The sequence below is a fragment of the Solanum verrucosum genome, unplaced genomic scaffold (assembly GCF_900185275.1).
Source record: "Solanum verrucosum unplaced genomic scaffold, falcon-dt-bn FXZP01000128.1, whole genome shotgun sequence".
NCBI classification, from domain to species: Eukaryota; Viridiplantae; Streptophyta; class Magnoliopsida; order Solanales; family Solanaceae; genus Solanum; species Solanum verrucosum.
Window position 1 is genome coordinate 1,001,058 of NW_026020327.1, and position 12,181 is coordinate 1,013,238.

Here is a 12,181-nt window from a genome sequence, read left to right on the forward strand (position 1 = left end):
TGGGTTTACGGAGGAAACGGCATATGTGAAAAAAGAAGAAGATGATTTGCTTGTTAATGGATATGGACCATTAATTAAGGAGTAGATAATTATTCAATTCCTTATTTAAGGGATTTGTGTATCTGATTAAGTTTTTAAATATATATAATATAAATATTAAAAGTGGTAATATATGTAATTATTTTAAACTAGAGGTAAATATAGTATATATGGTAGTGATGTATGTGTAGTTATGTAGTTTATACACAGATGAAGTAATATTTTTCGTTTACCTACCAAATACGAGAAAATAAATAAAAACCATACTTATATCACGTGATGTGCACGTGTAGAGATTTTTGAAGGGTTTTAGCTCTTTCTTCTTCTTCTTCTTCTTCACCAGAAACCCTCTTTACTTTAAAAATCGACTTTCAAAGCTTTCCATTTTTCTCCCATGGCAGTATCAATCTGAAATGAACATCATCAATTTCCTCTCCAAACCCTAACGCTAATCCCCAAAATCTTCACCATGAAACCCCTTTTCCCGAGACCCATTTTTACAATCTCTCTCTTCACTAACACTGTTACTACTACTACAACTGCAAACCCAAGAACCTGCTTTCAAATCGCCCATTTCAGTACAAATTTTCAAAATCAAGGTCAATCTTCATACCCATCTCGGCGTCATGAAGAGGAGAGCCGTAATGTGAAGGTATCAGTGTGGTGGGATTTCGAAAATTGCTCTCCTCCAGCTGGTGTTAATGTTTTTAAGATTGCACAGAGTATTACTGCGGCTATTAGGGCTAATGGGATTAAGGGTCCTATAAATATTACTGCTTTTGGTGATGTATTGCAGCTGTCTAGGATGAATCAGGAAGCGCTTTCTTCTACTGGGATTAATCTTGCTCATGTTCCTAATGGTAAAGTTCTCATTTTTATGGTAATTTGATTATCATTTTCATTTTTCTAAGATGTATTTCAGTAGTTAGTGTAAGTTACCTACTTAACTCGATTCAATGGGTAATCTTAACTGAGTTTGTATGACTAATTAAGTTGTAAACTTACATAATTGTATTAGTAATCTTAGCTGAGTTTGACCGATTCAGTTCTAAAATCCTAGATAAGTTTTCCTCAGCTGAGTATGACACTTGATTATCAACTCCATATACCTGTTTCAGTACACATTTTGGCATTTAAGAAAAAAGGGGTTAGAGGATTTTATGTGGCTGATGCTGGTTTTGTGTAATAGTTATGTTCTTGTTATCGTTAGCCCCCATGTAATTTTAACTACTTTTGTATTTGAATTCTTAAATTCATATGTTGTCCTCAAAATGTAAACTACAAGAATTTCTAAAATGAGACAGTTGTTAGGCTCACGAGTGGCATGTTATTTAATCTTCATTTCCTTGGTCGCGACTGTTTTACTGATCATTTTGTTATGTTAATTTCAGGTGGAAAGAACAGTGCTGATAGGTCTCTCCTTGTTGATCTGATGTATTGGGTTTCTCAAAATCCTCCGCCAGCACACCTTTTATTGATTTCAGGTGACAGGGATTTTGCTGGAATATTACACAGGTTGAGAATGAACAACTACAACATTCTGCTAGCTAGTCCAGAAAATACTCCTAGCGTTCTTTGTAGTGCAGCTAGTATCATGTGGCAATGGAATGCGTTACTGAAGGGTGAAAATCTTATAGGAAAGCATTTTAACCAGCCACCAGATGGTCCCTATGGTTCTTGGTATGGGCATTACAAAGCACCTCTTGATGACCCTTTTGCAGTTACTGAACAACCCACAAATCTTCGTTCTGAGGAAGTTTCCGAAACTGTTTCAGAGCAGAAATGTCGGCCCATTCCAAAGTCAATAGTGAGGCATATCCGCAATATTTTGAATTCTTACCCCAAAGGAGTTAGTATTACGGAACTTCGCGCAGAATTAGCAAGAAGCAATTTGAATATAGACAAAGACTTGTACGGATATAAGAAGTTCTCTCGTTTTCTTTTGGCCATGCCAAATATTTTAAAACTCCAGTTCGTAAGTGATGGGAAATATTTGGTGCGGACCATCAACCCTAAAGTTCCTGAACAGGGTGACAATTCAAGCACAAGTGTAGAGCCTGAAACTAATGGAGAGGCAGAATTTTCTGGTAATCTTATATTGAATGGTGAGACAGGCAGTTGTATGGAGGGAAAGAATGTACCTCAATCCCTTGAACGAAAAGTGAAAACATCCCTAAGAAAATTGCAGGGACCGCAGAGAGCACAGGAGGCATGTACAGAAGTTCACCAGCCCCCACCTGAGAATGTGGTTGTTGAAGCAAGTGAGGGTCAATTGCAGACTGCAGAGCAGCATGGTTCCGCACCTGAAATGGGCTTTTTGAAAAGGTTATGGAATAGGTGGTTTGGGAACAAGGAGACTGTTTCTGGGGAAATGATCTTAAATGTAAAGTCAAAAACTGCTGTAAAGGATGTAGAATTAAAGAGTCATTCTGAGCAGTCGGAGGGCTCCCCTTCTTTTGCTTCTGGTGATAAAACCAGTTCCAAAGATTTATCCTCTATGCATTCTGAGGATACAACGGATAAGCGTAGCGAGCAGTCCAACCTTCTTAACAATATTAAGAATTGGTGTAGATCTTGGAGAAGTTCCAATCTCTTGGAAGAAACAGGCTTAGAATCCCATGAAGAATTCAAGAAGACAGAACTTTGCCCTGAGGCAGAGGAATTATTTTCAAAGGAATCCTTTTGGAGAGACCTGGGATCATTCTTAATTTCAAGCCAAGGTTCAGTGCTTATCTTGCAATCAAGAACTAGGTACACCTTCTAACAGGCTTTCTGCCTTCGTATTTATGGTCTATCTGGCTTCAATTTACTTCATAATTCTGCTAGCTTTTCCCTTCTTTTCTTTGCCACAGTTAATGCCTCTGTTTGTCTATGTCAACAACATTTAAGTTTGGTCCATTTGTGTAGGATAAAACACTTTTTCCTTCTAATTGAATGTAATATATGGTCTTAAATGAGTTATGATGAACACCTTGACATAGACATTAGGGAAGTTTTTTTTCGTGTTCTTTCTTCTTGAGAAAGGTAAAAGTTAATGTGTGTTTTAACTTTTACCTAGTATGGCCATGTGTTAAGTTGCATTTCCCTGCTTTCTTTCCTCTTTTGAGATGTAGTAATATATTGGTAATCAATATCTTTTGTGGTCTCTTTGTATGTTCAGTTGCATTTCTCTCCTTCATTTCTTCTAGGGAAAATACATAAGTTGGCACCCTAAACTTGTCCGGAAAAGTCATGTTACACACTTTAACTTGACAGGCGGCCCCCTATGCTTGTCCAAAGTGGAAACAATACACCCTTAGAGGCGGCGTGACAAAGAAATTGAGTTCACCTTCTTAAAATGCACGAAAAGTAGAGAAACTGTTGGAAGCACTCTATGTACAGTTGCCAATTTTCTCATTGGATGTTACACCTAAACGCTCAATTATTTGTGTTTAGTCTAATCCTAAATCTACATGGTCTTTTTCTTCTTCTTTTTTTCTCTTTTGCTTTTTCCTTTTTTTCCTTTTGTTCCCATCGTTTCTTCTATTTCCACCATTACCACCGGGGTACCTCCTTGTTACCTTCAAGACCTCCTCATCACCTTCCTCGTCAGTTTCACTCCTCCACTCTACCAATACTGACCATTGAACTGACAACAAAATACCATTTTTATTTTTCCTTGAATAATGAATGATCATTTGGTTAATTGTTTGAGTCAATTTGTCCTTTTTCTTTTACCTGGTGAAAATGTGGAGGCTAAAACTCAGATGTTGTATTTTTTTAATAACCTTGATCTTTGGGTGAGCTTGCGTGCACTTCAACTAGTTCCATCCTACTACCTCCCACCAACAGGTACCAAGTGTATGGACATATGGAAAGAGATCGCCTAGTAGTTTTGTCTCAGCTGGGAAATGAACTCGAGACCTTATGGTTCTCAACCACTTCATTGACCAAGGCTACACCCAGTTGTTGGATATTATTATATACATTGTGTGGTAGGTAGTTATGCAAGAATATTAGTATAGGGATTGGCTAAAACAAAAGAATCTTGCATATTAGGATGGGCATAATACATAGACGTTAGACACTTAAACTTGTATAAATTTAAACAAGTAGACACTCAAGTCCTATGTGGCAATTCGTGTGAGATACACTTGAACTGATTTGTAGGATGTGTGTGTCTAGTTGTTCAACTTAGGTTTAAGGGCCTACTTGTGTGCCCCAAAGTTGAAGGTCGTAGATGTCAGCTGAGGCAAAGTTAAATGGCGCGTTTATGTATAATGTCTACTAGGATGTGTAACCCCATTCGTAAATCCAACCTAAGCCTGAAAATGCCTGGCTCTTTCTCTCCTCCAGAGGACTGGATAAGAGGAGAAATTACTGCTTTTGAGCAAGATGCGAAAATCTTTCAACTGCTTGGAAAGAATCACACATATTTGGTTGTCTTGCCATAAATATATCCAATCAAATGGCACTTACAAACCTTTTAACCGCTTGAAAAGAATCTCGCACATTAAGATGTGTAGCCGCCATACATTAATCCAATCAAATGGTGCTTGAAAACCCTTTGACCACTTGAAAGAATCCTTCATATTAGGATGTGTTTCCCCATACATAAATCCAACCCGAGCCTGAAAAGCCTGATTTGTTTATCCCCTTGGAGGACTGGATAAGAGGAGAAATATTGCTTTTGAGCAAGACGTAAAAACCTTTTGACTCCTTGGGGAATCACACAAGTAACTCTCTTGGGAGAAGGCGAACATCGATAATTCATATATTTGGTAATACATGATTTCTTATTTATTCAGCAAAAATGCATTGATTCTTGAGTAAGTTACCAGTACTAGTAATGCAGTGTTTATACCAGAAATAGGATGGCAAACAGTGTAGGGCGGTGCGGTTGCGGGGAAACTACTCCAGTCCTCAATGCCCCTCTGCATAGCAAAAATTTCTGTTTTCAACCTGCCCCACATAATATATTTTAATTTTTAAATTTCTTTTTTTATATAAGCTAATTAATCAGTGAAGATCAGTGGTGTGTATATTACTATATATTATGCTACCATTCTCTCTCCCAAATATCTAGTTCTCTAACACAGCGGCCATAATTGAGCTTGAAGCTCGAGCTCAAGTTCAGAAAACAGTGTGAACTTTTTTTTTTTAATGTAACTGAGTGTACTACATATTATTGACTGATTGCTAACCTTATTGTGGGAAGTAGATGTAATACTTGAGTGGATAACAAGACAAATGATTTACTGCATATCAACCCCCCCCCCCCCCCCCCACGCTCCCATAAAGTTGGACCCGCACCACCCCGCATAAGGTAAAATCCACATTGCCCCATTGCCATCCCTAACCAGAAACTGAACTGTGTAGTCATTATGCTGATTTTGCATTAGTAACATAGAGTTATATGTTGGAAACCCAAAGTTGGATTAGCTATGCAAAATGTTTGGCAAATCACCTCTTTGAACTTTTTTCCCATGTATTTTATTTGTGATATCGATTTTACAGTGCCAAATATTCTTCCCACTTTCTTCTGTTTGCATTTGAAGTAGAGTGGTTTTGTTCAAATGTGTAGTATAATTTCCATCTGTGTCTTGGATATTTCTAAATTCTAATGTTTTACCACCTTCCCACCAGAAAGTGGTTTCCTTGTGGAAATCGGCTTAGTGTTCCTTTTATGCTTCGTCTCAAACAATATTTCTCTGAATTTGACACATTAATCTTTCTATAATGGATTCTGATCTTGTGCTACTGTTGTTTTCTTCAGGGCCAAGATGGCGCAGAATCTCCAACAAGAAGGTCCTTCGTTTCTGAATTCTCTTAGTGAAGGTGATGCTCTTCGTCTGGTAGACTTGCTAATCTCAGATAAGAAATGGGTGGATGAATGTCTTTCCCGAACCTTCCCTTACAAACTCATTCAGCCAGCAGTCAAAGCTTCAATCAACAGTAATTCTCTCAATTCGAATGGGTTGAGTTCTGTGTTTAGGATTACGAGAGATACATCTAATTTGAAGAGCTCACAAAAATTTGATGGCGAGAAAATACACCAAAATCCCCCTCACACAGGAGTTTCTCAACCGGTCATTCAGGGCAGTTGTTCTGGTAAGTCTAGAAATGAGGTGCTTACTGACTGTCAGGAGCTGGTGGATGACATTGTAAAGCAATATCCAGAAGGATTCAACATGAATTCTTTCAGGTCCCTATTCCGTGAAAAGTATGGATATTTACTGGATGTAAATAAGCTTGGCTACACGAAGTTAAGTAATCTTCTTCAGATAATGCCTGGGATAAAAATAGAGTCTACTTACATTATTCCCTCTGCTAAAGTCCCGAAAAGTCCAGGTCTAAAAACAGATGAGCCATCTGATCAAGAAAGTGATCTCGGTGTTACTGGAACCAATTTAGATAGCGAATCATCAAGTTTGCCTGGGAAAGATAACGAGTTTGATTCCCGTTGGGAGGAACTAGGTCCAGTGTCTAAGGCAGGCCCTTCCAAGAATAGAATGAAACTGGGGTCTGATGGAGAAGCCAAAGATGAATCAAGTGAACCAACACATGGAAACTATGAAGCCCCATTGGATCGTGACTTCTCTGATTCCGATGAAGATACCTCATCATCCACAAAACTGGACACTGGTAAGTCGAAAATGAAGGATGAAGATAGCTCATTGTTACAGATTCTTGATTCATGGTACGGTAGAAAGGATGTTGATGGGACGTTAGAATCTTCAACCGATGGTTCAAAATTAGATACATCAGTATCAGTTGACCAAATGGAGAACTCTCCCACTGGGAGAAAGCAGAAGACTTATTCATTTGTGACTGACCAACCTGTGGACACTAAGGATAAGTTGATTGATGGTATATTGGGTAGCTTAAAGAAGTCGGGCGAGAAGTCGCCTGAGACGAGGGTGTAGCTCTGATGGTTGAGAAGAGAAGACCATTGATGTGGTCTGGCTTCTTTACATCAATTTATAGGATAGGTAGTTAGCAAATAGCACACACATTGCTCTAATATTTTTCTATTTATTATCTATGATATATGATTATAGTAGGCTAGTATATGAGAGTACTTTTTCAGAAGAGAGATTTCTACTCTTTATTTTCTATGTTTAGTTAGGTTTTATAATGGTGATACCACTATTAGATTCACATATTTGCAAGTGCTGGAACTTTATGTTCCTATGACAATCTTTCGACTACAGAAGTCACTACATTTATTGGGGCTAGAAAGGAAATCCTACAACTATAATATATAAATATATATATATATATATAATCAACAAATAATATATACAATTAAGATCACAAACGTCATGTAGGGATATATTTGCTTTTTCAATCAACAAACAACTCACATATTAAATATTGTATTGATTTGTATTGGATTTATTTAGTAACAAAATATTGTATTGGATTTATTTAGTAACAAAATATTGTATTGGATTTATTTAGTAACAAACAACTCTCTAAATAATAAAATTGTAAGCTAATTTATTTAAATAAATTTACCAGTACAAATATAAAACATAAAATCAAGAAAATAAACAAAATGATTTGAAATATATTTTTGTCTTTACATAGATTAATCTCATGGTATTAAATCCTATGTATTACTAATACCACCAAATGGAACGTATTAGTAATACATCCTATAATATTATGTAGGGTGTATACCTAATTCATGGATTAGTTATACATAGACCCACATATCCTATCAAACATAGTACTAAATAATACTATACATAATATATAGATTATTTTTCCTAATATCCCTACCAAACAATCCCTTAATTTTTATGATTTTTTTTTCTTCTAACGCAAAGTATTTCAATTTCATATGCATGGCACCATTCGGATAATTATCGTTTTTAGAAAAAAGAAAGACTTCTACGAATTATCACAATAAATTTTTAGCTATATGATAGTACTAGTAAAATTATCCGCGCTTTGCGCAGGATTTATAAAATAATACTTAAAATCTACCAATCATTAAAACTAAAACACTATATTGTCTTACACACAAGATTACGTAGTAACAAACATTAATAATGTAAAGGAAAATGAAAATTATTACAACTTATCATTTATCCTTAATAACATAAGCATAAATTAATGATTGTAAAAATACATACCAGGATCTGTAACATAAGCAATGGTGTCAGTGAGCCACTCAACAGGAGCAAAGTACACAAATATTTAATTGTGAAGAAGAAGAAGAAGAAGAAGAAGAGTTGGTTCAGAATTTTTGTTGGTTTAAAATGAGAGGAAATCCCTCTATTTATAGACAACAGAGGGTAGTGTGAACAAATGTTTATTGTGCATTATCGGAAAGGTCACAACTTTTCATAAAAGTCATAACTCTTCATTAAAGTTGTAACTCTTCATTAAAGTCACAACTTTTCATAAAAGTCGCAATTTTTCATAAAAGTCACAACTTTTCATGAAAGAGAAAGGCTAGTTTTGAAAATAAATAAATTAAAAGTGAATTCTGATTTATGGTGGCGCCACGCAGGCGGGCCTAAAGTTCTTTATATATATATATATATATATATATATATATATATTCTATTATATAGAAGAGTGAAGAGCAGTGACGACCAAGGGAAAATCCGTAAATAAGCAAAATCTACAGCTTATTAGTCTAACAAGAAGCTGCTCTTCGTCGTCATCCTCAAAGGGTAGATTTGTCGTTTCCTTTCTCTGGTTCTCCAAGCGCTGCTTGTTCTTATCTGAATTTACAGGGTTTCACAGCATTAACAACCATTACGACTTCAACAGCGATTTGTCCTTTCTAAATTCCTCATTTTTTTCTTCCAAATTCGGATTTCCTCTTTCCCATCAGTCTTTTTGGTCGATCTTGCTGAAGATTTTTTTCAAGCTTTCTATTTCAACCGATCTATCTGATCTATCTATACTTTGTGAGTTCTCTTTTTCCACTTCTACTCGATATTGTTTCTCCGGTGGATTTCATTTGTTGTAACTTGGACTTTTCTTTCCATGATATTTGATGAAATTTTTGTTTCCTCTGGGTTTACAAATATTTTGAATGTGTAGTTTTGATGTTAGCAAAAGGAAATCATAGAAAAATTATCGGAAGGAAAGGATTGTTCTGAGCTTAAATAGATTATACACATGCACTGAACTTTTTGCTTCAACTGTTACTTTAGTTGTAATTTTCGATCTATAGTGTTAGTCGTGGATTGTAAATGAACTCCTAAATTTCAGCTCTTACATTTACCGAATGTGCAAGTCTATGGTAATCAGCCTCTAGGCTCTATGTTCTCTTGCTCTCTAATTAGCATAAATGGGAAGTGCTTTAATAGATTAGTATGTGGATGATGAATATAATATAAACATTATGCTGCCAGAAAATTCTCCATTTCCAAAACAGAGGAGGTAAGGATTTATGAAACTCAAATTCTAAAAAATCTTACTATTTCTTATAGATATTTTATAGGTACTTCAATATTTCAGTCTTTTCCAGAGGATACCAAAAGTTATAAGAAAAATGAACCTAAGATAGAGGAGGAAGAGTCTCATAAAATTTGAATCTTTGCACTACTTAGTGGAACAAACAGATAGAGCAAAACAGTTCTAACAAAGTGGTAGATTTTCTCAACACAAGAATTGTTTTCTACGTAACCTTAAAGGCAAAACAAACCATTACCGCTTGAAAACCAACGCTACAGGAAATTGGATTTCGCAAGCAAAATTATTATTGGTAGTATACATTTTGTTCTTGCTAACACTGGTAAAGTTTTCCTCTTAGGTAACAATTTCTTTGCTAACGTATTACTATATAAGATTAGAGATGCAGTTAAGGGATCGTTGCCTTTGTCAATTGCTAATTAGAGTATTGCCAGAACAACCAAAGACTGAAGCAACTGTTGCAACACAAACTTGATCTCTGCTCTGAAACCTCCATAGTTAAATGAGAGTATCTTATCATTTGTTGTCTCTCTTAAACAAGACACGGCAGGAAAAAGTGATGCATCTATCTCCCTATTATACCTAAAGGTCAGCTTCTCAAGGTTGGCCAGTTTTAGGTCATTCAAAGGTGATTAAATCTTGTCCAAATCTGCATAGTTAACAAAACCCATCAATGTGCAGACTATATTTTTATTTTGAGCTTTTCAATATATGTGTCGGTCAAGTTAAGGCATTTACGTTGAAACAAACGGCTAAGAATCATTTTTGCCATTAAAATGTGCACATATAGTGTTTAACACGACTGAATGAAAATTGTTAATCTACTATTCTATCGTGATATTGCTTTCACAAGTTTCTTTACATTCTCTGATTATCTAATACAATATCCTTCTTATTTTACAATCCGAATTTGTTGAGCTAATTACATATGTTTCCTGTTATAGCTGTGTCCATGGATAAAAAAGTCATCCCTCCACCGTCATCCTCACAAGAAAAGGCACGCCAATATTCAACGGATAGAGCCTCCATTATTAATAATAGGCGTCGCAGTATATATAAACAACTCTCATCGGATAAAAAAGAAGCACTTCTTCTTCACCGACGGACAAGATATCAACAATTGAGGAACAAAAATCTCCTTGGTGGTTCTCCCACTCCACTACCTACTGTTCAGCTTCAATTCACTGGACAAAAAGGTCTTCCTATTACAGATATACCGCCTCACCCTGAAACAGGTTTCCTAATATTATCTCTAACTAAGTGTAGTTCTGATTTACTGATGGTTATAACACCATTGTTCGTGCTGTAGGCGACACCTCTCGCGTTGATACTTCTGCAGTTGTATCGGGTAAAGCAAAAGATATGATTGGTTGCCTATCCATCTATGAAGTAGGTACGTCACAGTAAAATGCTGTTGATATTCACTTTTCTGGAGATTTTTTTTTAATGTCCTCATTACAACTGTTTCTACAATAGGCTCGACGTCGGCTGCACCTGTTAAACAGCACAGCCCAATTGCAATCACTGTGACTACCAAAGGTTTGTCTATTCCCTTTTCCTACTTACAGAAAAGTCAGGATTTAAGAGAAATCTTATTCTATTTTCATTCAAATCATCTTGAATGTAGGTTCTGCATCACTTGCCCATCAACAATATGATCCAAAGGCAATCACTGACAAAAACAACGGTTTGTCTCTCTAAAATTTTTTAGTTATCTTCACTTGCTTAGATGTTCCTCCACCTTAGCTCTTCTTCTAGCTTATACCCTACTCCCTTGGAATTAATTTACACAGGTAATAGGTTAAGAAGTATATATTGTTGCAATATTAAACAACTCCCCAACAATCCAAGCATTTTAAAGAAAATGCCTTCTTGTGAATACTGTGGGGCAAAAAGATTTCAGTATGAATCACCAGGATTTTGCTGCAGTAATGGCACCGTTAAATTAGCATCACATGAAATGCCTACAGAATTACTAAATCTGTTGTTAGGAGACACTGCTGAATGCAAACATTTCCGTACCTACATTAGAATGTACAATAACATGTTTGCATTTACTTCTCTTGGAGTAAAATATGACAAAGAGCTAGCAAAAAGATATCATGGTATATACACCTTTAGAGTTCAAGGACAAATGTATCATTTCATTGATAATGTATTACCTTCAAATCAACAACCAAGAAATCTACAATTATATATTTATAATGATGATACTGAAATGTTGAATCGTATGGCTTCTTCAAGTATTGCTAATCAATCAGTTGTTCAAAAATTAATGAATATATTAAAGATAAATCCTTACTGTATCTTTCTAAAATCTCTAATGCAAGTTCCGAAAGTACCAAACTTGTATATTGCACTCAATTGTGACTCTGCATTAAATCAACAAGTTTATAACCTACCGACAGTTTCAGAAGTGGCGGCAATATGGTTAGACCAACAACCAAACAATAGTAGCTCTACACCACATATTCAAATTTATCCTTGTAGCAACACCAATCAATTAGTCAATTATTACTATGGTTGCTATGATCCTTTACAGTATCCATTGTTATTTCCATTTGGTCAAAATGGTTGGCATTGTGGAATTAAAAGAGTTGAACAGATTTGCAAGAAAAAATTTCGATCTCAATGTGAAAATGAACAACTTCCAAGTTTATCAAATATGTGTTCTATTGAGGGACTGCTTGATATAGAAGCTAAAGTACTACAAAAAGGAAAA

The 12,181-nt window shown here is 35.7% G+C and overlaps 1 protein-coding gene across 1 annotated transcript; it reads left to right on the forward strand.

Moving 5' to 3' along the window:
• The first annotated feature begins 401 nt into the window (after nucleotides 1–401).
• LOC125835894 (uncharacterized) lies at nucleotides 402–7,023 on the forward strand. The gene is made up of 3 exons (XM_049514991.1): nucleotides 402–899; nucleotides 1,431–2,790; nucleotides 5,795–7,023. The coding sequence occupies exons 1-3, from the start codon at nucleotides 509–511 to the stop codon at nucleotides 6,942–6,944; spliced, it is 2,901 nt and encodes a 966-aa protein (XP_049370948.1). The 5' UTR covers nucleotides 402–508; the 3' UTR covers nucleotides 6,945–7,023.
• The last annotated feature ends 5,158 nt before the right edge of the window (nucleotides 7,024–12,181 follow it).